At 44.4% G+C, this 27,796-nt stretch overlaps 1 protein-coding gene across 1 annotated transcript in view; it reads left to right on the forward strand.

Moving 5' to 3' along the window:
- The window catches only part of mlh1 (mutL homolog 1, colon cancer, nonpolyposis type 2 (E. coli)), a 49,892-nt gene extending 22,096 nt beyond the window's left edge, over nucleotides 1-27,796 (forward strand). Inside the window, exons 7-19 of the mRNA XM_067981365.1 lie at nucleotides 2,558-2,600; nucleotides 4,389-4,477; nucleotides 6,111-6,223; nucleotides 12,060-12,153; nucleotides 12,241-12,394; nucleotides 15,781-16,121; nucleotides 17,983-18,131; nucleotides 18,441-18,549; nucleotides 23,578-23,641; nucleotides 23,724-23,888; nucleotides 24,120-24,212; nucleotides 25,351-25,473; nucleotides 27,297-27,796. Of these exons, the coding sequence (XP_067837466.1) occupies nucleotides 2,558-2,600; nucleotides 4,389-4,477; nucleotides 6,111-6,223; nucleotides 12,060-12,153; nucleotides 12,241-12,394; nucleotides 15,781-16,121; nucleotides 17,983-18,131; nucleotides 18,441-18,549; nucleotides 23,578-23,641; nucleotides 23,724-23,888; nucleotides 24,120-24,212; nucleotides 25,351-25,473; nucleotides 27,297-27,461 (1,702 nt within the window). The 3' untranslated portion in view covers nucleotides 27,462-27,796. The remainder of the gene's footprint in view (nucleotides 1-2,557; nucleotides 2,601-4,388; nucleotides 4,478-6,110; nucleotides 6,224-12,059; nucleotides 12,154-12,240; nucleotides 12,395-15,780; nucleotides 16,122-17,982; nucleotides 18,132-18,440; nucleotides 18,550-23,577; nucleotides 23,642-23,723; nucleotides 23,889-24,119; nucleotides 24,213-25,350; nucleotides 25,474-27,296) is intronic.

The raw sequence follows: 27,796 nt of genomic DNA on the forward strand, positions 1-27,796 counted from the left end.
GGAGTTCCAGGATTTTGACCCAGCGATGATGAAGGAATGGCGATATATTTCCAAGTTGGGATGGAGTGTGACTTGGAGGGGAACGTGCAGGTGGTGTTGTTTCCATGTGCCTGCTGCCCTTGTCCTTCTAGGTGGTAGAGGTCGCAGGTTTGGGAAGTGCTGTCGAAGAAGCCTTGGCGAGTTGCTGCAGTGCATCCTGCGGATGGTACACACTGCAGCCATGGTGCGCGGTGGTGAAGGGAGTGAATGTTTAGGATGGTGGATGGGGTACCAATCAAGCGGGCTGCTTTGTCCTGGATGGTGTTGAGCTTCTTGAGTGTTGTTGGAGCTGCACTCATCCATGCAAGTGGAGAGTATTCCATCACACTCCTGACTTGTGCCATGTAGATGGTGGAAAGGCTTTGGGGAGTCAAGAGGTGAGTCACTCGCTGTAGAATACCCAGCCTCTGACCTGCTCTTGTAGCCACAGTATTTATGTGGCTGGTCCAGTTAAATTTCTGGTCAATGGTGACCCCCAGAATGTTGATGGTGGGGGATTCGGCGATGGTAATGCCATTGAATGTCATGGGGAGGTGGTTAGACTCTCTCTTGTTGGAGGGATGGTCATTGCCTGGCACTTGTCTGGTGCGAATGTTACTTGCCACTTATCAGCCCAAGCCTGGATATTGTCCAGGTCTTGCTGCATGCGGGCTCAGACTGCTTCATTATCTGAGGGTTGCGAATGGAACTGAACACTGTGCAGTCATCAGCGAACATCCCCATTTCTGACCTTTATGATGGAGGGAGGGTCATTGATGAATCAGCTGAAGATGGTTGGGCCAAGGACACAAAGTATTTATTTAGTACCTGGCCGTGCTCTCTGCCTCCATGAATAGATCTCCTTTTTGGACCCTGATCAGCCCCACCCCTCCTCTTACTACCCATTTACAGTTTCTACGCCTGTAGAAGACTTCTGGATTCCCTTTTATGTTTGCTGCTAGTCTATTCTCATACTCTCTCTTTGCCCCTCTTATTTCCTTTTTCGCTTCCCCTCTGAACTTTCTATATTCAGCCTGGTTCTCACTTGTGTCAACTTGACATCTGTCACACGCCCCTTTCTTCTGCTTCATCTTTCTCTCTCTTTTGTCACCCAGGGAGCTCTGGCTTTAGTTGCCCTACCTTTCTCCCTGGTGGGAATATACTTAGACTGTACCTGAACCATCTCCTCTTTAAAGGCCGCCCATTGTTCAATTACAGTTTTGCCTGCCAATCTTTGATTCCAATTCACCCGGGCCAGATCTGTTCTCATCCCATTGAAATTGGCTCTCCTCCAATGGAGTATTTTTACTTCAGAGTGATCCATGTCCTTTTCCATAGCTATTCCAAACCTTATGATATGATGATCACTGTTCCCTAAATGTTCCCCCACTGACGCTTGCTCCACTTGGCCTGCCTCATTCCCCAGAACCAAGTCCAGCAATGCCTCCTTCCTCGTTGGGCTGGAAATGTACTGGTCAAGAAAGTTCTCCTGAACACACTTCAAAAATTCCTCCTCCTCTTTGCCTCTTATTATTATTATCCCAGTCTGTATTAGGATAGTTGAAGTCCCCAGTTATCACTACTCTATAGCTTATGCACCTCTCTGTAATTTCCCTGCAAATTTGCTCCTCTATATCCTTCCCACTGGTTGCTGGCCTATAGAATACCTGTAAACAATTTTACAACACCAAGTTATAGTCCAGCAATTTTATTTTAAATTCACAAGCTTTCGGAGGCTACCTCCTTCGTCAGGTGAACGATGTGAAAAGAAAGTGCAGGCAAAGAGGGACTGACTTTTCACATCGTTCACCTGACGAAGGAGGTAGCCTCCGAAAGCTTGTGAATTTAAAATAAAATTGCTGGACTATAACTTGGTGTTGTAAAATTGTTTACAATTGTCAACCCCAGTCCATCACCGGCATCTCCACATCACATCTATAGAATACCCCCAGTGGTGTAATGGCATGTCTATTGTTTCTTAACTCTAACCAAATAGATTCTGTCCTTGACCCTTCCAGGACATCCTCTCTCTCCAGGACTGCAATATTCTCCTTAATCAACACTGCCATCACCACTCTCCTTTCTTTCCTTCCCTATCTTTCCTTCCCTATCTTTCCTGAACACCTTGTATCCTGACCTTTCTTTCCCCCCCCACCCACCACTCCAGAATTGAAGACTGGTTGGAGAGTGAGATGCCGTCGGGGGACTCCTGCACTACCTGCCTGGTCCTCCTTGTCTGTCTGGCGGTCACCCAGTCCCTCTTTGCCTGCACTTTCTTAAACTGTGGGGTGACCACCTCCTGAAACGTGCTATCCACGTAGATCTGAGCCTCGCGGATGCACTGTAGTGACGCCAGCTGTTGCTCAAGCTCCGAAATCCGGAGCTCGAGCTCCTCCAGCTGACGACACTTCCTGCATAGGTGGCCGTCCTCTTATCTTAACTAACAGGAGCACCAAGTAACTTTTCTGTTGCAGAATTTTCTAATTACCAAAGCCCGTGGTTATATTTGATCACTAGGTTCCACCTTCTCTCCTTGCAGGTATGCAATTCACAATTCAGGAGTGAGCTTCGCTGTGAAGAAGGTGGGTACTCAATGGGCCGGCTGGATCTTTTCCTCTTCTTGAAACGTTTCTGTTGTGAGTCTTGAGGAGCTCATCTACCTAAAGGGGAGCCCTGCTGGAAACATTGGGATAGATTTTATGAATTACCGCTTCAGGTTGCCCCAACCGATAGCATATCGAGAATTTGGACACATTCCGTCCAAAATCGTGCAAGTTGTGAATCTGTCGTGCCGACTTCCCAGGTTAATGGTCTGTTTTCCCATCGTGCAAAATTCTGCACCAGGAGTGCTAGTTCATAAAGTCCATCCCAATAGATAGTCCAAGCAAGTTACTAACCCCGTACAGATATAACGACCACAAAATCTAGTGACTAGGTTGCACCTTTGTTCTGTGTGTGAGAGTATTTATTGCTGGGAAGTGCAAAGTCTGTGGCTTGTGTGATTTACACTGACAAACTGACAGCTTCAGTGTGTGGGAAGGCAGGTGTTCTTGAAATTTCCTCACCGTTTATCATGGTATTTATTGTTCTGCACTATGTTTGTGTCCTTTTGGCAGTATTGTTGTAAAATGATTGCAAGTGGCCAGTCTGCGCTAATACCTGTCAGATTACCAGATTTTTACATTGCTTTCTAATTAGAATTCTACTGAATCCAGACATCTTCAAGATTGAGAGGGAAGAAAAATCATTAGAGTTTTAAAAAAAAGGCATAAATTCTTGGAAAGAAAAGAGGGGGAAAAATACATCTTCCTGGCAGCTGGAATGGTTCATACTTGAAATGAAAATGGGCAATTTGTACCCATTTCCTGGTTAGCTGACCCATTATTTTGGGGAGTGGGGGGGGAGTTCTCTAATTCTGCTGTTGGGCTAAGAGAGCTGGTAAACACGGGGAGTCATCGCACGTGTGCTGCTCTCTCGGGATCTGAACTAAGTAAGTGGCAACGTAAAAGCAGCTCCTGAGTGGGGATTGGAGGCACAGTTGTCATCTCTGGCTCCCCAGGTTTGATCATAGCCCCGACCATAATCTCCTCAATCCGCAGTGAAATGATTCTGGCAGTCACCGTTTGGATTCTGATGGGCATGGACCAATAGTACAGTCTACAAATTAGGAACCTAATGCAGAGGTTGTCCAGTATGGGGGAAATAGAAAAAATCCTAATGGTGCAGTAGGGGGTAGTCTCCTGAAATTGAGGATTAAGACATGTTGGTGGAGCAGAGACTAGAAGATTGAACTCTGCACCTGTCCTCTACTATATCTGAAAAACACGTGGAAGGAGGCAGGCACTTGCTTAATCGGGAAATCTACCCTGTCTCTTCTACAAGCATATCTCCTGTGGGGTTGCTCACGGTGATTTGGAGCATGTGCAGTTTTAGAAGAGGTGTTAACAACAAAGTGTGATGGGGGGAAATGTTACAGGAAGTAAGTGTGACAATTATAGGAAATGTGTGCTAGACACAAGACTTTTAGTGCTTGATAGATTTATATAGAATTACATAGAATGTACAGCACATAAGCAGGCCATTCGGCCCAACTGGTCTATGCCAGTGTTTATCCTCCACGTGAGCCTCCTCCCACCCCTCTTCATCGAACCCTATCAGCATATCCTTCTATTCTTTTCTCCCTCATGTGTTTATCTTGCTTCCCCTTTAATGCATCTATGCTAGTCACCTTAACTACTCCTTGTAGTAGCAAGATCGATAGAGGCTTTTACGATCATTTCATTGTGGGGAGGGAGAGGGATACTTTTTGGTCGTTGCTATTGTACAAAGTATTAATAATTATTTGTGTATGTTTGGTATGGTATTTCTAGCAAGGTGAAACTGTTGCTGACGTGAGGACATTGCCCAATGCCTCAACCCTGGACAATATTCGAACAATCTTTGGGAATGCTGTTAGCAGGTACGGCCAGTTCAGAGCGTATCTTTATATCTTGGGTAGCTACCTTCTAAAACAGGGGTAGGAGTGAACAAGATGCCTGCAGTTGTGACACTTTTCCTACTAGCTCACACGGGGTTTGTTCCTTGGCTAGTGCTCACTACCGTGGGCCGTAAGCCTGGCAAGGAACGTCAAACATCGAGGGAGCTGCATCAGCCGCTGCTGAAGATGGAAGTTGAATTTCTCGGTTGGTTCGAAACTGGAGCTGAAATCCGTAATGGGAATTTTTCTTTGCTGCTATCGAGGTTTTTAAGGCCTGTTGTGGGATTGGTGCTTCAGCCAGTGCTGCCCTCTGCTGGCCTCTATTTAAATACTCCAGTTGCTGTATGCCCTAACTTCCATCTAGAGTTAAAATAACAGCAGTGCAGCAAATGTCACCGTTTTACAGAATGATCAGCACTGCCAATGTTTCTTGCGCTAAGTACAGGAGGCAGAGATCTGAAGGGATGCACAGAATGCATAGAATCCCGACGGACCCTGGCATTGGACTGCCACGGGAGCGCACTTAAACATCTTGTGATATGCAATGCCTGTGGTCACCATACTTGTGGTACCGAAGCTGAGGGCAACTCGATATGTAGCCCTTCAAGTGACCACAGCGATGAACTTTTTGCTTCACAGCCCATCAAGGTTAGCACAGGGGATTTGACAGCTGCGAGCCATTCCTCAGTGTGCTACAGTCCCCACCACCTACACCGTCCGCGCTTATCCCGGATAGCTGCCTATGTCGGTTAACTAGTTGTCATTACGGTAGGAGTCAATTACAAAGGCACCCTATAAAACTTATTGAGTGCGTTGGCTATTTCATGCAGTTCAGTTCTTACCAATTTCAGGCAGTTGATTTCAGGCAGTCTGGTCTTCAGGCAGCTTCAATCAGCTGATTGAAGCTGCCTGAACTCTCCACTTTCTGACTGCCTCCTGTAGTTGTTAACAGTGCGAACAGCTGATTGAAGCTGCTTGATGTCTCCCATTAGCTTTTCGCGCTGTTAACAGAAGTCAAAAAGTGGAAACTTCAGGCAGCTTCAATTAGCTGTTTGCACTGTTAACTCTGGGAGTTATTTCATTGAGAGAGAGAGAGAATTTGCATTTATATAGTGCCTTTCACGACCTCACGACATCCCGAAGCGCTTTACAGCTAATGAAGTACTTTTGAAGTGTAGTCGCTGTGGCAATTTAGGAAACGCGGCAGCCAATATGAGCACTGGTAATTGCTACAACCTGTTATGGTTTTACCGTTCACCGTGTATAGTGGGCAAATCGCGTTAGCCCGAACGTACCCGTTATATGCAGTGGGGACTGTACTGTTGTGTCTCTGCCCAGTCTCACAGCCCATTGTGTGCACTTTGGCACCAAACCACAGCACCAGAGATCCAGCCAGCAAGGCTTCTTTGATAATGACAAAGGTGTGGGACATCATTGACTGCACACGTGCTCCTCAGGCCAAGCCTTTCCCAACAAAACTGGCCAAGGATATTACTCTGTCAGTGGTACAGAGTCACAAGTCACCTGTGATTCATTATCCAGATCAGGGAACACTTTATAAACCCTTGAAAAGATTGTGAATTTTATGCTGTATTTTTGTTCATTTTCACTACAGGGAATTAATTGAAGTGTGTCTTGAAGATCCAAAACTTGCTTTCAAAATGAAAGGTTATATATCCAATGCAAATTACTCAGTGAAAAAGTGTATCTTTTTACTTTTCATCAATCGTAAGTCAAACTTTTTAACTGGTTACTGGAAGTGGTTTATTTTTCTAACTATGTTCCAATCCACTTTACTAACCCATTGCTGCCGTCCCTTTGACGTTTTGATTCATATCCGACTGTGTCCTTGTCCACCACAAGCTTAAAATTGTGAGGCTGTGTTCCAAGCATGATGTCTTGCTTTAGTAGAGTACAGATCAGAGAATTGGGCAGGGAGCTCGGAGCGCACTATGTGCAGGTCTCCTGATTTTCTGCCCATTAATAGTCAGAAAGTTGAGAGTGCAACAAATCGGGCATGCTGACCTCCTTGTCAGACTGTCCGAGCCGGATGAGACTGCGCACCAGGAACGGAACCTCTCAATTTTGTGGCTTACCTCTACCTAGGTACTGAGGCCAGGATTTCCTTCTTTACCTCAGTGGCAGTGCGTCTTTGATGGGTTAGGACTTCCTCCCATCTCTGGCCCAGGCCAATTTCCCAGGATCAGGGTAATTTAAGGTGGGGACTGAAGTGCCCCCTCTCCTCCCCCCCCCCAGTGGGTGGTGATGGGGATATTGCTGCTGCACCCTGGAACAGTGTGTGGTGGCCAGCAACACTGGCTGAAGGCTGGGAAATTTGAATCTGTCGCTTTGCCTTCTGCAGTCGGTCACTCTCTGATCGATTGCACCAGGCAAAGCGGGTGTTTAAAATTTAACCCCCTCCCACAGCAGCACTGGATGCTGAGATTGCACCGGCGTTCCTTTCACGCAGCGTTGCTAAGGGGCATGTGAAAGGAAGTATGTCGTATGATGACACAGCATCATTTTCATCTTATCATAATACATCCTTCCATATTTGGGCAGCCGGATTTTACGTCAAACAGCGGCGTCCAGCGGAAAATCAGAGAAATGGCGGAACAGCGCCCTCTGATTTTCCTCCTCACCCTGCCCGTCTGCCGAGTTGCGCCAGTTTACCAGTGTATCTTGAATAGAAAAACTGGCACAGCAGCCAAAACAAGTAAGGGGAAGAGCAAGTTGCACTCTGATCCTGAGAGGGTGGGGGTCATCTTTATCAGAGCAAAAAAAAACCTTCTAAATGGAGTTTTTTCAAAATGGCTGCTAGATTGAAATGACTGTTAGTGTGTTTCCCTCATTTTGTTACTTTCTATTTGCTCGGACTCTGCACCCACTGGCTAACTTATTGGGCTGGCGCAGAGTTCTGCTGTTTTTTTTCAGAAAACCTATTTAAAAGATGCAAATTAAATAACCGAATGACATGGGATTTGAATACAGGCATCCTCTGGGGCACCTGAGGCAAGTTTTAAGTGGGCTAGTAGGGTCCTTGCATAAACAGTTGACACCTCTGCAATTATGTGTGTTTATAATGTAATATACAACTTTAACGTGGAAAAATGTTCCAAGGCACTTAACAGAGGAGGAGACGAGTGGGCACTGAGTCTTTGCAGGTGAGATGGAGAGTTGGGATTCATTAGGCTTTTAAAGTTGGAGAGAAAAGTAGAGGCGGGGAGGGGGTTAGGGCATGAGATGCAGAGAGCAGAGTTGAGGCAAGTGGGGGTCTGCTGTCAATATTAGAGCGGAGAGATTGGAGTTGCAAAGGAGGCCAGAATCAGTTGACCAAAGGGCTGAAGAAGTAGAGTGGGGCGAGGCCATGAAAAGATTTGTAGATGAAGACAAGGAATTTAAATTCAGTATGTTGGAGGACAGGGAGCCGGTGTAGGTCAGCGAGGACAGGGATGACGGGTGAGCGGAACTTGGTGTCGGATAGGATACAGACAACACAATTATGGGCAACTTGGAATTTGTGGACGTTGGTGAGTATGGCATTGGAGAAACCGATTCTAGAGATGATAAAAGCATGGGTAAGGGGTTTTGATGGTTATGGGGGTGAGATAGGAATGGAGGCAGACCCAGTCTCCACCTCGACCAGTTATTCATTTTAATTTACACTTGAAACAGTTTATGAAATAGAGAGAATTGATGAATATTTTTTCTGGATCTTTGGTTTTTAACATGTTTTATGTCAACTGTGTAATATTTATTGGGAATACTAAAGTGACATGTAAATGAGGCCACCTCTATTGCAGTCTTTCCCTTGCTTTCTTTAAATTATGTCTTTTAGTTCTTAGAACTTCAGTCACATTTTAGTAAGAACAACCGATACCTGGGGTTGAGTTCCAAGCATTAAATAATTTGGTGATGTTAATTTGTAAATCTGATATCCATTTGCCGTACTTTAATGTGGTAATTGTCTGACGGCCTCCCCTGGGATAGAGGTGACCTCCTCCTGCCATGTGGATGCACGGAGTGGGTATCAGGGGCCACTCCTCCAGTCCGACACCTTTCAGATGAACTTGGTTTTCCAGTTCTACCTTCCTGTTTTTCCCTCCTCTGCTGAGGCGTCGACTCGGGTTGGGATAGGAGGGGTAATTTTTCCAAATTTGAAACTTGGCCCACCGGGAACGCGAGACCCCCAGCACAATGTTTTCCATTTGTTACTCGCATGGGACATGTGCCCGAACTCCTGCAGTGTACTTACTGACAGAAGAAACTGCACACCAGGAGTGAGAATTCGGCGAACCCTCCGCCTGGTTCCACAGGCCAGTGGTCGACCTCTTGTACATCGCCCGGTCTGCTATTCCACGTGTGTGCACCTGGACACTGAGGGTCGGTAGTTTGCTTGCTGCTTTATTCCCGTGTCTCCAGCCTCTACGCCATGATTTTGCTGTTGGCATCCATTCTCGGCACTCAGTTTTTGCTGTTTGCTCGATGTGTAGTTGGCCCACAGTTTATGACTGCACACTGCCGAGAAAGCTGCACTTCCTGTTTGCCTGCAGCTTTTCAAGGAGGATTATTATTGAACATGGAAGGATGTTTTAACATCGCTCCCCACAACTTGCAAGATGCCTCTTGCCTGTGTCTGGTTGTTGAAAATGTCCCTCAACCAGCATCAAGTGTGAAGTTTGACCTACAGACTCCTGCTCTTATTTTTGAGTCACTGCAGAGCCAAGGCGGGATAGAATCATAGAAGTTTACAACATGGAAACAGGCCCTTCGGCCCAACATGTCCATGTTGCCCAGTTCATACCACTAAGCTAGTCCCAATTGCCTGCACTTGGCCCATATCCCTCTATACCCATCTTACCCATGTAACTGTCCAAATGCTTTTTAAAAGACAAAATTGTACCCGCCTCTACTACTCCCTCTGGCAGCTCGTTCCAGACACTCACCACCCTTTGAGTGAAAAAATTGCCCCTCTGGACCCTTTTGTATCTCTCCCCTCTCACCTTAAATCTATGCCCCCTCGTTATAGACTCCCCTACCTTTGGGAAAAGATTTTGACTATCTACCTTATCCATGCCCCTCATTATTTTATAGACTTCTATAAGATCACCCCTAAACCTCCTACTCTCCAGGGAAAAAAGTCTCAGTCTATCCAACCTCTCCCTATAAGTCAAACCATCAAGTCCCGGTAGCATCCTAGTAAATCTTTTCTGCACTCTTTCTAGTTTAATAATATCCTTTCTCGAATAGGGTGACCAGAACTGTACACAGTATTCCAAGTGTGGCCTAACTAATGTCTTGTACAACTTCAACAAGACATCCCAACTCCTGTATTCAATGTTCTGACCAATGAAACCAAGCATGCTGAATGCCTTCTTCACCACTCTATCCACCTGTGACTCCACTTTCAAGGAGCTATGAACCTGTACTCCCAGATCTCTTTGTTCTATAACTCTCCCCAACGCCCTACCATTAACGGAGTAGGACCTGGCCCGTTTCGATCTACCAAAATGCATCACCTGCTGCATCACCTACCAAAATGCATCAGCTGCTGGAAGCCAGGAAGGTTGGATACACATGGCCAATTTCCCAATATATGCTCCCAACAAGTGAGACACTCTGCCTGGAGCACCATTTGGTAAAATAAGACCTTCCATCTGAGAAACACTTAGCTGAAGAGGGGCATGGAAGGGAAGGAAGATCTTGGTTTGTGCTGAGTTAGTGGCTCTCAGCCAGGATGGAGGGGCAGTTGGCCTCAGCACTTCTGGGTTAGGGAGGGGTAAATCAGCCAGGGTTCCCATTCCTGAACATTATCCATTGACCCTCCTCCTCCCACCCTGTTTGAAGCAAAGGCTAGTGAACATTGGGTGAAGGCAGGACTGGGTTCTGCTGCAATGCTCTCCAAAGTCAAATAGCCTGCCACTGCCTAAGCTGGTACCCAGTGTTTTAAATGCCTGAACAGGAGGAAGAGTAAGAGCTCCAGTCGCAATGATAAATTACATATCTCACTAGATTATATTATCTCAGGTCATGAAAACGCCTGTCCCACACATGGGTGTACCCTTCAGGACTAATGTGCCAGATTATGGCAGCAAGTCATTTCTGGCACTGTTCTAACACTTAAAGCACTCTTACTAACATCTGCTTCAGCTACTTAGGTTGACCACACATTCACTGAGAACATTTTTGATGGGTATGAACACAGAAATAGCAGGGTCCACGGTTTGAATTGTGTCCTCACTCATCTGGTCATCTGTATATTCTGGGGCTTCCCTTCCATGTCACTCTTCAGCTAGTGTATCTCAGATGGAAGATGTTATTTTACCAAATGGTGCTCCAAGCAGAGAGCCTCATTTGCTTGGGAGCGTATATCGGGAATTTGGGTGCATGAATTCCACCTTGTTCCATTCATTGGAAACCACTCCAGGCTCCCTGCTTGGAGCACAATTTAGTAAAATGACCCCTCTCGTGTATGGTGATTCCAGTCACAGAGTTCATGTTTAACAAGGAAAAGCAGCAGTAGCCTGTACTTCACGCCTTTCGGTTTTACCCAGGATTCTTTTCCCACCTACCGTTATCCAAGAAAGCTACTTGCAGTGATTGGTGCTGGCCATTGCCTACACAAGGCTGACTTCTATCTCGAGACACCAGACTAACATGCATTCTGATTGTGCTGGGATCCTGAATGTCTTTGCTGCAGTTGTGCCAGGCAATGACTATCTCCAACAAGAGAGAGTCTAACCACTTCTCCTTGACATTCAACGGCATTACCATCGCCGAATCCCCCACCATCAACATCCTGGGGGTCACCATTGACCAGAAACTTAACTGGACCAGCCATATAAATACTGTGGCTACAAGAGCAGGTCAGAGGTTGGGTATTCTGTGGCGAGTGACTCACCTCCTGACTCCCCAAAGCCTTTCCACCCATCTACAAGGCACAAGTCAGGAGTGTGATGGAATATTCTCCACTTGCATGGATGAGTGCAGCTCCAACAACACTCAAGAAGCTCGACACCATCCAAGATAAAGCAGCCCGCTTGATTGGCACCCCATCCACCACCCTAAACATTCACTCCCTTCACCACCGGCGCACAGTGGCTGCAGTGTGTACCATCCACAGGATGCACTGCAGCAACTCTCCAAGGCTTCTTCGACAGCACCTCCCAAACCCGCGACCTCTACCACCTAGAAGGACAAGAGCAGCAGGCGATTGGGAACAACACCACCTGCACATTCCCCTCCAAGTCACACACCATCCCGACTTGGAATTATATCGCCGTTCCTTCATCGTCGCTGGGTCAAAATCCTGGAACTCCCTTCCTAACACCACACGGACTGCAGCGGTTCAAGAAGGCGGCTCACCACCACCTTCTCAAGGGCAATTAGGGATGGGCAATAAATGCCGGCCTCGCCAGCGACGCCCACATCCCATGAACGAATAAAAAAAAAAGTTGAATGTAGTTCTGCTGTACAGTTTAAATATCTGAATGTACTTGAAGGAATTGTTTGGTAACCTGCCATTGATTCCTCACATCTAATTTTTCTTTCAATTGTTTTAAAGATCGCTTGGTGGAATCTAGTGCTTTACGGAAAGCGATTGAAACTGTCTACGCAGCCTACCTTCCCAAAAATACACACCCCTTCCTGTATTTGAGGTAAGTGTGATAGACTGAGAGGGACATTCAGTCCAGGTATTCTCGCTGCCTTCGCAATGTTCGGGACTAACTTTTTTTTCTTTTAAGCCTTGAAATATTGCCACAGAATGTAGACGTGAACGTTCATCCCACGAAGTATGAAGTACACTTTTTGCATGAGGACAGTATCATCGAGAGTGTGCAGCAACATGTCGAGAGTAAGCTACTTGGCTCCAACTCCTCCAGAACCTACTTCACTCAGGTCAGTATTGTGCTCCAAACAATCACGGGCAGGTTTCCTCTGATCTGTATTTCTAGTGAAATCGTAAAATTGTTCTCTATGAACAGGTTTATGATTTAATTAGAACTACTGATCAATCAAAATCTTTCCATGTTTGTTTATGCTGTTGGAATCATAGAATGTTCCAGCACAGAAACAGGCTGTTTGGCCTATCAAATCTGCACTGGTACTTTTCCTCACATGAGCCACCTAGACTTGTCCCACTCTCCCGCTCGCTCCCCATACCCCTGTAATGTTTCTCTTTGTCGAGCAACTATCTAACTCCCTTTTAAAGAATTTATGGCCTCTGCTTCAATAACAGCAGCGTCTCTGCTGTTCCCTCACTTTCTACTACAAGTTTGCCTCTTTACTTTCTTCGTGGCCCTAACCCTACCCTCACTATCTTCCTAATACCGGTGAGCCTTTTTATTGTCATGTGTATTTTGTTATTTTCTCTCCTATTCCCTCTTAGGCTTTCTATTCTTCCTTTTTGTAGCTTTCCTCTATTCTGTATATTTTGTCTGGATTTTGTTTTTGTTACTTGCCCCTGTAATTGTTAAATGCTGCTTCGTTTGGTTTCCAATGTAATCTAATCTCCCCAGTTACCTATGGAACTCCAACCTTCAATACACTCCCTTTTTTTTCCTTACTGGAATATACTTTATTTGTATCTATCCATTTCCCATAGTGTGTTTCAGGAGTTTGGGCGCTGAGGTGCTTGATTTGTGGCCATAACAATTTTCCAGTTAGTGATTTTAGTGGATGAAGAATTGGGGCGGCTGCGATTCAGGCGCACTGACCTCTGCGTTCGATTGTCTGACCTGCTGTCCAGTCAAGTGAAGAAGCTCCACAGCAGGAGCTGGAGTTAGTGAAATTTACCCCCTCGCAACAAGAGGAAATCATCCCCATAAGCTGTTTGTCTCCTTTTAATTATTGGGAATCATGCTACAGTTTTGGTAACATTGAAAGAACATTTGGTTCATTTAGTCATTCTGTAACTGAAAAGGTGGAACAGTCATTTACGTCAGGTTCTATCACCCCAGGAGTCTGGTGGATCAGTCTCTCCCTATAATCCCTGTTTCTGTGCTGGAATATTACTCCAGTAATGATCCTACTGGCAGTAGTCTTCCACTCTACACAGCCGTTGCAGGCGAGCTACTTTTAATCCATTGTCTTTGCCCCAGTTCACAAAGGGAAATGTGTCTGCTGCATTTGCCTACATAACCCAGTGTCTGCATTTCAGATAATAAACATCGGCTGTAAAGCTCTTTGGGGCATCAATGGGAAATAAAAATGCAAATTTCTTTCTTTTCTAAAATCTACTATTCGGGCACAACATGTAATCCCAGTTTACGGCAACTCCTTCTAAATAAATCTTGAAAGGGAACTGTTCTTTAAACTGCTTACCAGTTGGTAGAATGGAACGGGCAGCGGGAATCCCCATTCATGACAGTATGCCACGTCAGTTTATTACACGGAGAGCATTACACGGTGGAACATTGAATCTCCAGATTATTAACTCCGACGAAAGTCCAAGTCGCTCACTACTCATACACGTGGAATAAACAGGATTTTCTGTTTCCCCTCCTGTGGAGCCTGTGTTTCACCCACAATTCTTAGAAATGTACACCTTCAAATTCAAGATAAAAATATCACCAGAAGAAGACCATTCACCTTGTTCAGCTCACTCTTTCATCCATATCTTCAGGACCTGGCCTTTTCTTCTAAGTCACTAGGTAATCTCTGTGGTATTGCTGATGGACTGTTTTATTTCCCTATTATTCCAATTCTGCCCCAATTTTATTTGTTTTGCTGTCTGTTCCTCTGTTTTTATTCTACTCTTTCACCCTCTCTATGCCTCACAAAAACTTTCCTTGTACTCTCTATCTCTTTTGTTTGCCTCAAACTTTTTCTCAGAAACCAATTTCAAAGCCCTTGTCTCAGCTCATCTGCTGCTGAAACCCTCATCCATGCCTTTGTTACCTCCAGACTCGACTATTCCAATGCTCTCCCGGCTGGCCTCCCATCTTCTACTCTCCGTAAACTTGAGCTCTTCCAAAACTCTGCTGCCCGTATCCTAAGCCCCCCCCCCCCCACAAAGTCCCGTTCTCCTATCACCCCTGCGCTCGCTGACCTACATTGGCTCCTGGTTCGGCCACACCTTGATTTTAAAATTCTCATCCTTGTTTTCAAATCCCACCATGACCTCACCCCTCCCTATCTCTGTAACCTCCTCCAGCCCTATAACCCTCCGAGATCTCTGCGCTTCTCCAATTCTTGCCTCTTGCTCATTCCCGATTTAAATCGCTCCACCATTGGCAGCCGTGCCTTCAGCTGCCTAGGTCCTAAGCTCTGGAATTCCCTTGCTAAATCTCTCCGCCTCTCTACCCCTCTCTCCTCCTTTAAGACGCTCCATAAAACCTACCTCTTTGACTAAGCTTTTGGTCACCTGTCCTATTATCTCCTTATGTGGCTTGGTTTCAAATTTTGTTTGATCGCTCCTGTGAAGCGTCTTGGGACATTTTACAGTGTTAAAGGCACCATATAAAAGCAAGTTGTTGTCTTTTCCTGGGAGCAGGGAGACTGGGGCATCTATCATATTTTCACAGTTGCAGGAGAGAGTTGGAGGACTGAGTCAGGGAGGGAGTGGAAATTTAGAGGGGGTGGACGGAAAGGCTGATGGGAATGGCGAAGTCTGGGGCAGGCCTATCTGGGGTCAGGAGTGGTAGAGAGTGGGGTGGGTCTGCTTGGGTCATTGGGCCAAGGAGAATGAGTGGGCATGTTTGAGTCCAGCAGAGTGCAAATGAGCTGGCCAGTGCCTTTCTGGGACCAGAGGGGAGGGAGCAGATATTCTGGGCCTATTTGAGGCTTGGAGGGAGCACGGGGAAGGTTGGGGCCAGTGGGAAGCAACAAAGTCAGAGACTGGCTGAGCTGGTATTTGAGCCAGGAGCAGTGAGGCCTGGGGTGGGCCTGAAGGGAGTTACAGATAATAAAATCCTTAGTGCATAGTCAGTTTGACTCATTCCTGATTGAGTAATACAATTAATATAAATGTTGACTTAAAAACATGAGCCTAGATTTTTTGATCATTATCTGCTTAAAATAAATGTTAACGCTGATGTTAAAAAAAAACACTTATTGGTAAACACGGGCTGCATTATTTCTATATTGTTTGAGAAGTGGTCAATTGAAATAATAGCATAACACGGAGAGCGCTGTGTTCCGTATTTTGAGAGTTTTATATGAAAAACTCATTTAAATGTTATGTGGGCACTTTCATTGGGCTCCAGCAATAGAGTAGATGCAAAAGCTTTTCTAATTCTGTATGTGCTAATATACAACAGGACTTTATCTTTTAATCCTCTTAGACTTTGCTGCCAGGCCCAGCCATATCCTCTGGTGACTTTGTCAAACCATTGGCAGCATCATCATCATCATCTGCAGCTCAGGGTCCCAGTGACAAACCATATGCTCATCAAATGGTACGGACAGATTCCAGAGAACAAAAGATGGACGCCTTCCTTCAGCCAATGAACAAAGCACTGCCCGACACTGCTTCTGCTAATGGAGAGCCCAGGTGTCAGGACTCCGAGATGGAGGACTTAAGTGACTTTGACTTACTAGCTGTGGAAGAGGCTGGGACCTCAACCAAGAATATGGAAAAACCCTTACGTCCTTGTAACGACGACTCATCCAGTGCCCCTTCCAGGTAAATGGTAACTGTCAAGGCAGAAAGCCCTGAACTTGAACTTATGAACATTCTTATGTTATATTCTTTGGAGATAAAGACTGGTTGTGTGTGTGTGTGAGCTGTAGAGAGTGTACCTGAGGTGCCAGAGTTGGAAGAGGTAGGTTGTGGTTGGAGCCGATGGACAAAATTTTACACGGCTTCATATTCAGCCTGTGATTTTTTTTTTCTCTCTTCGCCACCTGCTGCAGGCAAGGTCCATTGGCGTAGGGTCTCAGAAAATCTTGCCACCTATACACAAGTGACTAACAGTTTCACACTGTAGACTGCCTTTTAGTTTAATGTTTAGTTTTAAAATATTGGGGGGGGGTGGTATATTGTAAGTTAAGGGGGCCTCCCATGGAAAGATGGGGCTTGTGCATGGTGTCGGAGTAAGAGGATGTGTCCCATGTAGTGTGTTCAACCGCTTGGTTAGGTTCCGGGAGAATGACCCTTAAATGCATTTGAGGAGCTGATTAGTGCTTTGTCTGCACGCGTACCTGTTTTTGGATTTGCCCCGGCTCTTGGTTTGAATGAGCAGGAGTCAAAAGCTTCTTGCAAGTGGTGTGAATTTGCCCCCTGTTGAAAGTCCCACCCTGCCAAGTGCTGAGCCTGTATTTCTGCTGCTGGAATGCTGGAAATGAAGCTGAAGGGCTGGAACGCAGACTCCAGCCTGAACCAACGTTCAGACTTATTAACCACCACCGAACAGTTGTTACGGGTCTACTCAAAGGGCACCGCTTGTTAGGGATTCTCAGAACACCATTGAAGGGTTTTGTAGAGCGGGTTTGAGGCTTGAGCCTGTCTCGTACTCCCATGTGAAGAAGGAAAGACGGTTTCATTCTTTCAGCTGGGGGAGATGGAAGCAATTTTTGCCTTTCCTTCAAATAAATTAGATTTTCTTCAGTTTAATTCACAGGCCATACTCAAGTTGGTCTTGCTGCACAGTGGAGCAGAGCTGTAGTGTGTTTAATGACTGTGCTGACTTTAAGTGTCAAGATAATTTTGTGGGCTTCTGTTTAAATTCCCCGTATCAGTTTCTTAGAATGAGATTCTGTTACTGAAATGTTTCAATTGGAAAATAGCAAAGTCCTTCACGATGGCCCCAGTTGGGAGCATGTCCTTCAGAATGGCAGGAGTCTACTGATCTCACTTCAAGCAAGGAGATTACTGACTTCTCAAAGTCAAAAGTAAAACCACTGTTGCTTTTCTTACTCTCTGTTTCTGTTCTCATTTTGATTTTGTCAAATTGTGCTTTTGAGCCAGCTAAAAACATTGTGCCCGATCCCAGAGGTAGGCCCAGGAATGTTGCATCCTTCCTGTTGGGCCTCATGCTTATCAGGCCATTTGTCGAGAGTGCCCCCGGACAGCAACTAGTATCAGCAGACTGAATGGGTGTGGAGATCAGAGCTGAGCCTCACACATGCATGCACGGATCACCGGGTAGTGACTGGGAGCAGGAAACTTGATTGGCTTTGATGTTGGTTCAGGTTTATTTTTCCTCCCTAGCTCTGGGACACTGAGGCCAGTTGTAGAACCCCACCACCACTCCAGCTAAGATCAAACAACTTGGTACAGATTGAGCCTGGGACCTTTCTGTCTGTAAGGCTCAATACCCCACCATGGGGTTACCTGCTAAGGCATGAAGAGACCTGGGAATGTATAGTCTGATCATAGCGGTGACAATTGACAAGTTACATAAGGAGGAGATTCAAAAGTAACCTAGAGTTGAGAGTCAATGGTTAGAAGCATGAAGTTACAGCATTTTAAGAAGCTGTCAGCATATCAATCTAATATAATTCAACTTGACATTTGTATAAAACACAATTTTGTTTACTGTTAGAAAACGGTCGAGAGCGGATTCGCCAAGTGAGATAAAGGAAGTGAACTCCAGCCGTGAAATGACAGCTGCCCATCTTCCAAAGAGAAGAATTATTAATCTAACCAGTATGCTCACCCTGCGGGAAGAGATCAGCAGTCAAAGCCACGCAGGTACAGGCACCAGCTTTTAGACGAGTTACTGCCAGAGCAGAAGGGATGGGAGGAATGGAAGTTGAAGTGCGTTAGTTTCATGTACCCATTGCCGTCACGTACAGACTGGCATTAGCCGGGCGGTCATTATCCAGTGTTGCGAGCCTGGCGATGGAGGTAGAGTAGGATGCAAAACTGGGTCAAAGTATTCTACAAAATTCCAAATATATTTGAAAGTCCATTGGTTTTGCTCTTGCTCAAGTTGATGCAATGAGATGATATCATTGTGATCAGGACATTAAATCTGAGTCTCATTATTTTGTTTCTAAGGCCTACAAGATATGTTGCAGTATCATTCGTTTATAGGCTGTGTGAACCCTCAGTGGGCACTGGTGCAGTACCAGACGAAACTTTACCTGATCAACACCACTAAACTCAGGTAACTTATTCATCCTTCTAAACAGTACTTTCTCGATTGAGTGAATGAGCGTCTGTTGGGATTATGGTTTGTTGTGTATGGTTTGTATGTCAGTAATGACAATCAATTTCAAGTCCAACTGTGCAAAAAAGAGGTTACAGTAAAGCCAGGACATTTTATTGCTGGATATGTCCTTGAGATTGTTTGGTATTAGTGTGGACGGCAAAACAAATTGACCGAGTATGTAAGTTTACAAAAATCTTCACAATGACGAACAGGAAAAGACCCACTAGTCTATCCAGCCTGTCCCACACAACCGGGATGCCTTGTGCATCACAACATATACACTCCCCATCCCATCTGAAAGCCATGTGATATCCGGGGAGAGGCGAAAAATCAGATTTAAAAACCCAGGTCAATTTGTGGGGGGAAGATCTGGGAAATTCCTCTCCGATCCCCTTAAGCGATCAAAACTAGTCCAGGAGACCGCTCTGGCCCTGATTAATGTTATACAGTACCTACCTTTTGTATAAGGTGATCTCCGCCCCCGCCAGAAGCCGGTTCAGCTCTCGCTTGAAGAAATTCAGCAAATTGGCGTTCACCACCTGTTCCAGAAGTCCACTATTCTCTGAGAAAAGAACCACCTGCTGACATCGAACCTAGTTTCTAGCCTTATATAACTTGAAATTGTGACCCCTGGTCCTCCCTAACCTATTTAGTTGAAACAAGCTGTCTACACGAATACAATCTATTCCCTTGATCATCTTATAAACCTCGATCAAATCATCCCAACATCTACGCTTCTCTAAAATGTAGAGTCCCAACTCTTTAAGCCTATTCTGATAACCAAGAGGCTTCAAACTGGGAATTAATTCAGTGGCCCTCCTTTCCAAAGCCTCAATATCATTAAGTTTATCTGAAAGTTTCAAATTCAGAAGTAGCAAAAATGGAAGTGCTGGAATTGGAGGCAACCTTTTGACATGGGTAGGGAATTGGTTAGTAGGTGGGAGACAGAGTAGTGATAGCGGATATGTACACCAATTGGCAGGATGTGACTAGTGGTGTCCCCCAGGGATCCTCAGCTTTTCACTATATTTATAAATGATTTAGATAGAATTATAGAAAATTTATGGCACAGAAGGAGGCCATTCGGCCCATCGTGTCTGCGCCGGCTGAGAAACGAGCCACCCAGCCTAATCCCAATTTCCCGCATTTGGTCCGTAGCCCTGCAGGTCACGGCTCTTCAGGTGCACATCCAGGTACTTTTTAAATGAGTTGAGGGTTTCTGCCTCTACCACCCTCTCAGGCAGTGAGTTCCAGACCCCCACCACCCTCTGGGTGAAAATATTTTTGCTCATTTCCGCTCTAATCCTTCTACCAATCACTTTAAATCTATGCCCCCTGGTTATTGACCCCTCTGCTAAGGGAAATCGGTCCTTCCTATCCACTGTATCTAGGCCCCTCGTAATTTTGTACACCTCAATCAAATCACCCCTCAGCCTCCTCTGTTCCAAGGAAAATAACACAAGCCTATCCAATCTTTCTTCATAGCTAAAATTCTCCAGTCCTGGCAACATCCTCGTAAATCTCCTCTGCACCCTCTCTAGTGCAATTACTTCCTTCCAGCATAACATCCCTGCTTTTATATTCTATGCCTGGCTAATAAAGGAAAATATTCCATATGCCTCCTTAACCATCTGATCTACCTGTCCTGCTACCTTCAGGGATCTGTGAACATGCACTCCAAGATCCCTCACTTCCTCTACACCGCTCAGTATCCTCCCATTTATTGTATACTCCCTTGCCTTGTTTGCTCTCCCCAAATGCATTACCTCACACTTCTCTGGATTGCCACTTTTCTGCCCATCTGACCAGTCTATTGATATCTTCCTGCAGTCTACAGCTTTCCTCCTCACTATCAACCACACGGCCTATCTTTGTGTCATCCACAAATTTTTTAATCATGCCCCCTACGTTTAAGTCCAAATCGTTTATACCACAAAAAGCAAAGGACCTAGTTCCGAGCCCTGCGGCACCCCACAGGAAACAGCCTTCCAGTCGCAAAAACACCCGTCGACCATTACCCTTCACTTCCTGCCACTGAGCCAATTATGGATCCAATTTGCCACATTCCCTTGGATCCCATGGGCCTTCACTTCTTTGACCAATCTTGTCAAAAGCCTTGATAAAATCCATGTAGATTACATCAAATGCGCTACCCTTATCGATCTTCCTTGTCACCTCCTTGAAAAATTCAATCTAGTCAGACACGATCTCCCCTTAACAAATCCGTGCTGACTGTCCTTGATTAGTCCATGTCTTTCTAAGTGATAGTTTATCCTGTCCCTCAGAATTGATTCCAATAACTTGCCCACCACCGAGGTTAGGCTAACTGGCCTGTAATTACTCGGTCTATCCTTCGCTCCCTTTTTAAACAATAGTACAACATTAGCAGTCCTCCAATCCTCCGGCACCACGTCTGTATCCAGTGAAGTCTGGAAAATAATTGTTAAAGCCTCCGTTATTTCCTCCCTGGCTTCTTTTTACAGCCTGGGATATATTTCATCCGGCCCTGGTGATTTATCAACTTTCAAAGATGCCTCTCTCACTATGTTTATCCCATCCAATATTTCACACTCCTCCTCCTTAACTTCAATCCCTGCATCATCCCTCTCCTTTGTGAAGACAGATGCAAAGTATTCATTAAGAACCATACCCACATTCTTCCACCTCCACACATAGTTTATCTTTTTGGTCTCTAATAGGCCCTTCTCTTTCCTTAGTTATCCTCTTGCTCTTAATGTATTTATAAAACATCTTGGGTTTTCTTTTGATTTTACCTGCTAATATTTTTTCATGCCCTCTCTTTGCTTTCCTAATTTCCTTTTTAACTTCACCCCTGCACTTTGATTACTCCTCTAAGCTTTCCATAGTATTGATGCAGGAATAGGGAGCCATACGTCCCAAGTTTTGCCATTGACTAAGTCATTGGCACAGTAAGTTCTGGACCAGAAAACTGCAAAGGAACACTGATAGATAAAGTGAGTGGGCAAAACTGGGGCAGATGGAGTTCAATGTGGGGACTTGAGGTCATCCACTTTGGATCTAAGAAAGATAAATCGAAGTATTTTCTAAAAGGTGAGAAGCTAGGAACTGTGGAGGAGCAGAGAGATTTAGGGGTCCATGTACAGAAATCACTTAAAAACTAGTGGACAGGTACAAAAAAATAATTAAAAAGTCTAATGGAATGTTAGCCTTCTTCTCAAGTGGGCTGGAATACAAAGGGGTGGAAGTTATGCTAGTTATATAAAGCTCTGCTTGGACCGTATCTGGAGTACTGCGTTCAGTTCTAGGCACCGCACCTCAGGAAGGATATATTGGCCTTGGAGGTGGTGCAGCACAGATTCACCAGAATGATACCAGGGCTAAAAGGGTTAAATTATGAGGACAGGTTGCATAGTTTTCCCTTGAGTATAGAAGATTAAGGGGGTGATATAATTGAGGTGTTTAAGATCATTAAAGGATTTGGTAGAAACTATTTCCTCAGGTGGGTGAGTCCAGAACAAGGGGCATAACCTTAAAATTAGAGCTAGGCCATTCAGGGGTGATGTCAAGAAGCACTTCTTCACACACACAGTGGTGGAAATCTAGAAAACTCTCACCCGAAAAACTGTTGAGGCCAGGTCAATTGAAAATTTCAAAACTGAGATTGATAGCTTTTTGTTAGGCAAGGGTATTAAGAGATATGAAACCAAAGTGGGTAAATGGAGTTAAGATACAGATCAGCCATGATCTAATAGAATGGTAGAACAGGCTTATATATACTCTACAATATAGTCGTAAATGCACTTCACGACTATATTTACTTAACAGAAATCCACCACTATTCAGTAACCAAGGAAGTAAAGCGCTCACAATGATCAAAAAACAATCGCACACTCTGGTTTTCATTTTACCAACACAAAGAAAAGTTAAAGTACACATGCACGCGCGTGCAAATGAGAATTGAGATTGCATGCCCAACGACTGTGTCTGTTACTCGTTTTTTATTTACTAATCAGAAATGCAATTAGCCACATCTGTATTGCCAATGAGCCACCTGTGGCTAACGTATTGGACAACATGGATGTAAACTGAAGAATCTATTGTATTTATTCAGAAGACGTTCGTACGTAGGGTAATTGACCCATTATAGACTTTTTTCAATTGATATATGTGGATAGATTTGCAGCATGAAGCACAAAAGTTCAGTAAATACTGCATTTAGTTGTAAATAAAGTGTTATAGTCTGTAAAGCCACTTTGACATGAGATTGGTAGTGAGCTGCAAGTGTATGTTAAATCCGACTACATTCAATCCAGTAAACAGAGTACTGCAAATAAAGCAAATGTTAAATGTTGCACTTTTGCCAGGACAGACTACCAAATAGTTACGATCTTGGATCATTGGAGAGGGTGTTTGTTGATGGGAATTGCTCTTGAACTATTAAGAGCAAAAAAATTACATAAAATATCTGAAATTCTAACTCTTTTAAAAGGTTTCTTTTTCCCTGTTTTTTCCCCCTCCCACTAGAGTTTCCACACCACACACATCCCTCCCACATTGAGAAGGTAGCAACTTGCTGTAAGGTCTCGGCAGTGACAGTGCAGTAACGTAGGATGTGTGTGGCCAATGTGAGTCAAACTTTAGGGTGCAGCTTGATTAGGCTGTATCTGGCACAAACCTGAGTCCTATTCTGTTCTACAGATTATCTACCCAACAGGCTATCAAACCCTCTCATCTCCCACCCTCTGTTGCCCTGTTTGTCAACAGCATTTTGGAGGGCTGACCTCTGAACCTTATTCTCAATCCACGATGGGAGTAGGGTCTCTGAAAATTTATTGATTAATTTTGATTGCAATTTTTTTTTAAAAAGGGAGTCAGCCACATTTAAGATGGCTGGTATAGGTATTATTGTGTTCGAACTGTACTGATCTTTCGCAGTGCTGTTGATTTTGTTAAACGCTCTCTTGCACGATTTTCTGACCACAATTTGTGCTTTTCTTTCAGTCAAGAATTGTTTCACCAGATCTTAATCTATGACTTTGGTAATTTTGGAGTGTTGAGGTTGTCGGTAAGTGTGTGATGTTATTCTTTGTCTTGGTAATTCGGTCGCTAGCACAAGACGCTGAATTTGTTCTTTTCCTTGTGTCCAGAACCCTGCCCCCTTATATGAACTGGCCATGCTGGCGTTGGACAGTCCAGAAAGTGGCTGGACAGAAGAGGACGGTCCCAAAGAGGGATTGGCAAAATATATTGTAGATTTTTTGAAGACAAAATCTGAATTGCTGCAAGATTATTTTTCCCTTGGGATCGATGAGGTTAGTATACAATTTAAGGTGACTTAAAAAGTGTTGAAATCTGCAGTGACCAGCTCGAGCAGTTCACTTTTCGCTGAAGATGGATATCGAAAAATTGTAGCAAAGTGCCAATCATCGCAGTTATCTAACTGGCCACCTGGTGACAGCAAATATCACCTATTTGCCATGTGTGCTATATATAATGTCTTAACAAAGCCATTCTCACAATGTATTTACTGTGGTTATTCACAGGAGGGAAACCTAACTGGACTACCTCTGCTCTTGGAAAACTATGTTCCAGCTCTAGAGGGGCTGCCAATGTTCATCCTGCGTCTAGCCACAGAGGTGGGTACCCTGTTATATCTGGAAAATAAGAATGTAGAGGACCGATAAAGACCATTTCAGCCTATCTGCCTGGCTACAAAGTTCAAAGCATACCATACTAAGGAGTAGACTTTGAGTCCTTGGCCATACCGCAGTACCTGGTCCTTTTGAGAACTGATCGGGAGCTGGGTACGTTGCTTCATTTGAGGACTTGGAAAGTGTACTGTTCTAATCTCTCTCTCATACTTCCACTGAGAATTATCCAGCTCCCTCTCTAATTTCCCCAGTCTCTATCTCTAGATAAGCCTGTTGTACGTGAGTTGCTTAAATCTAAACTGTCCCACTTAGGAGCTTGAGTTTGTTCTCCCCAGTTACGGAATTTGTGAATTCAGTTTATCTGTACCCTTGGTTCTTCCTCGGTTTGCTTTTCTCTGGTGTAAACATTTCCAGTTCCCTAAAGTCCCTCTTTGCAGCTGGCGGATATCAATTTATTTGCCCTCCTCTGCACATTCTCCAGAGCCAAGATGTTCCCACTTTATTGATGTTGAAAGTTTGATGACATAGAAGGACTGGAGGTATGAAACTGCAGAATGCTATCGGTCAAGATGAATAACCAGCCCTTGAACAGACCCATTGCCTCTGGTTGATTTCATTGCAGTCTATCTATTAAACCTCTTTTCTAAAATGGATCCTGAAAAAAAGTCAGTAGAGATTAGTGACGGAACTAGTGGGGGTGGACCTCCAATCATTTGAGGTCGGCTCACGTGGCTTTGGAGGACCGCCTCCATTTCACTCACAGGAACCTCTGTCACGTGTTTTCGACCTCCAGTTCGGTCTGTATGGTTCTCACCTTGGCCTTCCCCAGTTCCCAATTCATTCCCTTTCCTGTCAAGTCGGCAAAATCTTAAATTCGACCCACCTGGTCAGCCAAACCTGGCTCTGCCACTCGTAGAGGAGGTAGTGAACAATATGTAACCTTTGCTTCAACGTTAAACAATTACTACTTGTTACAGTTAAGTCATTCTGAATTGTTGTATAGACCAGGTAACAATGCAAGATATGATTGGATGTTGTCAGGTCTGATCCACTTACACTTTCCTTTTGTGTCCAGTACCTTTTTATGATTGCACAGATGTAATGTGTTCCTATTATTGCACAGGTGAACTGGGATGAAGAGAAGGAGTGTTTTGAAACATTGAGCAAGGAATGTGGTATGTTTTACTCCATCAGGAAACAGTATACACTGGACGAGTCACAGGTGTCACCGAATCAGAGTCAGCAGGTAGAAGTGCGACCAGTTGTGGGTTTACTGTTTTAAAAAGATCAAATCCTTCGAATTAAGAGGTTCTACTCCCCTCAGTACTGATTGTAACACAAGTGTCCGAGCGCTTAATTTGTTATGTCCGTACTGAGAGGAGTAGTCTCTTTTCTCGAAGGATGAGTATGTAAACAGTCCTGTGGAGCACAGCAAGCCGTAGAGTAGGGTCTGGAGCAACCTGAAGCCCCAGAGTGGGTCCAAAAGTGATCAGAGGCAGCGACACCCCACTGCCTGGTGGTTATTTTCTGTTGCCACTTGCCGTTGCACTTGCTTCTGCTGTGGCTAAAGTAATTTTGTTGCATATGACATGTTGCAGAGGCTGTATGATAGCCTACAACCTGTACACTTAACCCATGGATATAAAGTTGGGGGAGTGGATAGAGTGAGCCTAAAGTTTAAAAGAAAGCAGCAGTAAGACTGTCACCATATCAGCATTCCTAATTTCTAACTCTCAGGTTTGAGGTTACTTTGCAAACCAAATATATGCACTGCACTTAATAGTTCTACAGGACTCCATTGTTGCCTTTGACTAACAGACTAATCTAATCACAGAGAAATGACAAGACAATCACTCAGCCTCAACTTTTTTAGATGTAAACAAAATCTGTAAATAATTGTCTCAAGGATAAATTATGTTCTGCTGTTGAACAGAGAGCTCTATGTAGGTTTTATATTCCTAGCCACATTTGAATTACCTTGAGCTTCTCTCTAATTTTAAATGTAAATAAATTAGATCTAACATAAGAGTTAGCAAAAAAAATTCTGTCCTTTTCCAAGTTCCTTAAATATAGCCGATTGTTACCTATAGTTGGTGGAGTAATCTCGCTCATTTGTGTATTAATGTTCTCCAATCTCTGAGCTTTGCATTATTACTGAAACAAGTAACTCAAATGAAAGCGTCATGAGACATGAAGGGGTTTCTCTCAATAGACATTCTTCGAAATAGAGGTGTATTGTGGGGGAACAACTGACAGAAAGCAGAGAGCCAGGGTGTATTTACAATAAAGTGTGGTAAGAAAAGTGGTTTACAAGTCACAACTGATGAGAACAGTTTACTTTCTCCTCACTGCTGGTGATTAACATCTATCCTAAAGTGCAGCATTCTGATTAGCGACTTCACAAGGGTGGGCTTGAAAGAACAGGAGTGCTGTGGCTGTTCTTTACAGTTACTAATTCCCTATGGCTGAAATTCCTTCACTACTTTAGGAGGGGCATTAACAGTTAGAAATAAAGGAACAAGATTCTGGGTTGTAACAATAATTACAGATAATCTCAAATTGAGAGCAAATATTCGGAGTGAGGAACAAGACTGACATGGTTGCAATCTATTAATTTTAAAGCTGAAAATGGATTACTCATTCAAATCACTTATTTTGATTTAAAAAAGATTTGGCAGGTCTGCTAATAAGTTAAGTGTCCTTTTTATCCAGTATAAGTCCTAGAGACTACCAAGGCTGAGACTGTGCTAATTTAGCTAGGGCAGTATTTAGTGCTGCAGTTACCAGCCTGAGCTTACTGATGGAGAAAATCAGCCAGAGTTCCTGGTCCTGATTGCTATATAGTGAAGCCCTGCTGGACTCAGGTTATGATAATGTTGGGCTTGGCTGTAATGCCCTCCCACACCTTGGGGAATAGCCCGTTGACAGGGATAGTGACCAAGAAGTCAACACTGTGGACAGGAGGGAGAGTAAGCCACGAAAAGGTTTCTAAATAGAGATGTATTAATTTTAATCCATTGCTAACGGACGATTACTTAGAGTGAAACTGAATCTCTTTTTCCCCCCCAGAGTGAGGAGCTTGGCAGTGACAAGTCATGGAAGTGGACTGTAGAACATGTAATTTCCAAAGCTTTCAGAACTCTGCTCCTTCCTCCAAAGCACTTTGCAGAGGATGGATCCATCCTGCAGCTTGCCAATCTACCTGATCTGTACAAAGTCTTTGAGAGATGTTAACTGATTCTTGGAATGGGACTATGAACTGTCTCTGTTGTGCAGATAACATTGTTAGCTCAGTTGTACAAGCAATATTCCTCCTATTAAAAAAAGAACTTCAACAGTTAAGGTTTGATATTACACCACTCTTATTTTAAGAAACCCAGGGAACGGATTAAAAGTTTAAAACACTATCGCATAAAAGGGCAGAAACTTCGAAGCTTTGCTGCTGGGGTAGAACCTTATTCCAACAGAAGAGATAAACTGAGATAGGCCTACAACATTGTTGCCCTGATCCTGTACCTTGCACTCACATCTAATAAAGCTGGACATTGGCAGCAGTAGCACCTTGCAAA

Source organism: Heptranchias perlo, chromosome 3 (genome assembly GCF_035084215.1).
Source record: "Heptranchias perlo isolate sHepPer1 chromosome 3, sHepPer1.hap1, whole genome shotgun sequence".
Lineage (NCBI taxonomy): Eukaryota > Metazoa > Chordata > Chondrichthyes > Hexanchiformes > Hexanchidae > Heptranchias > Heptranchias perlo.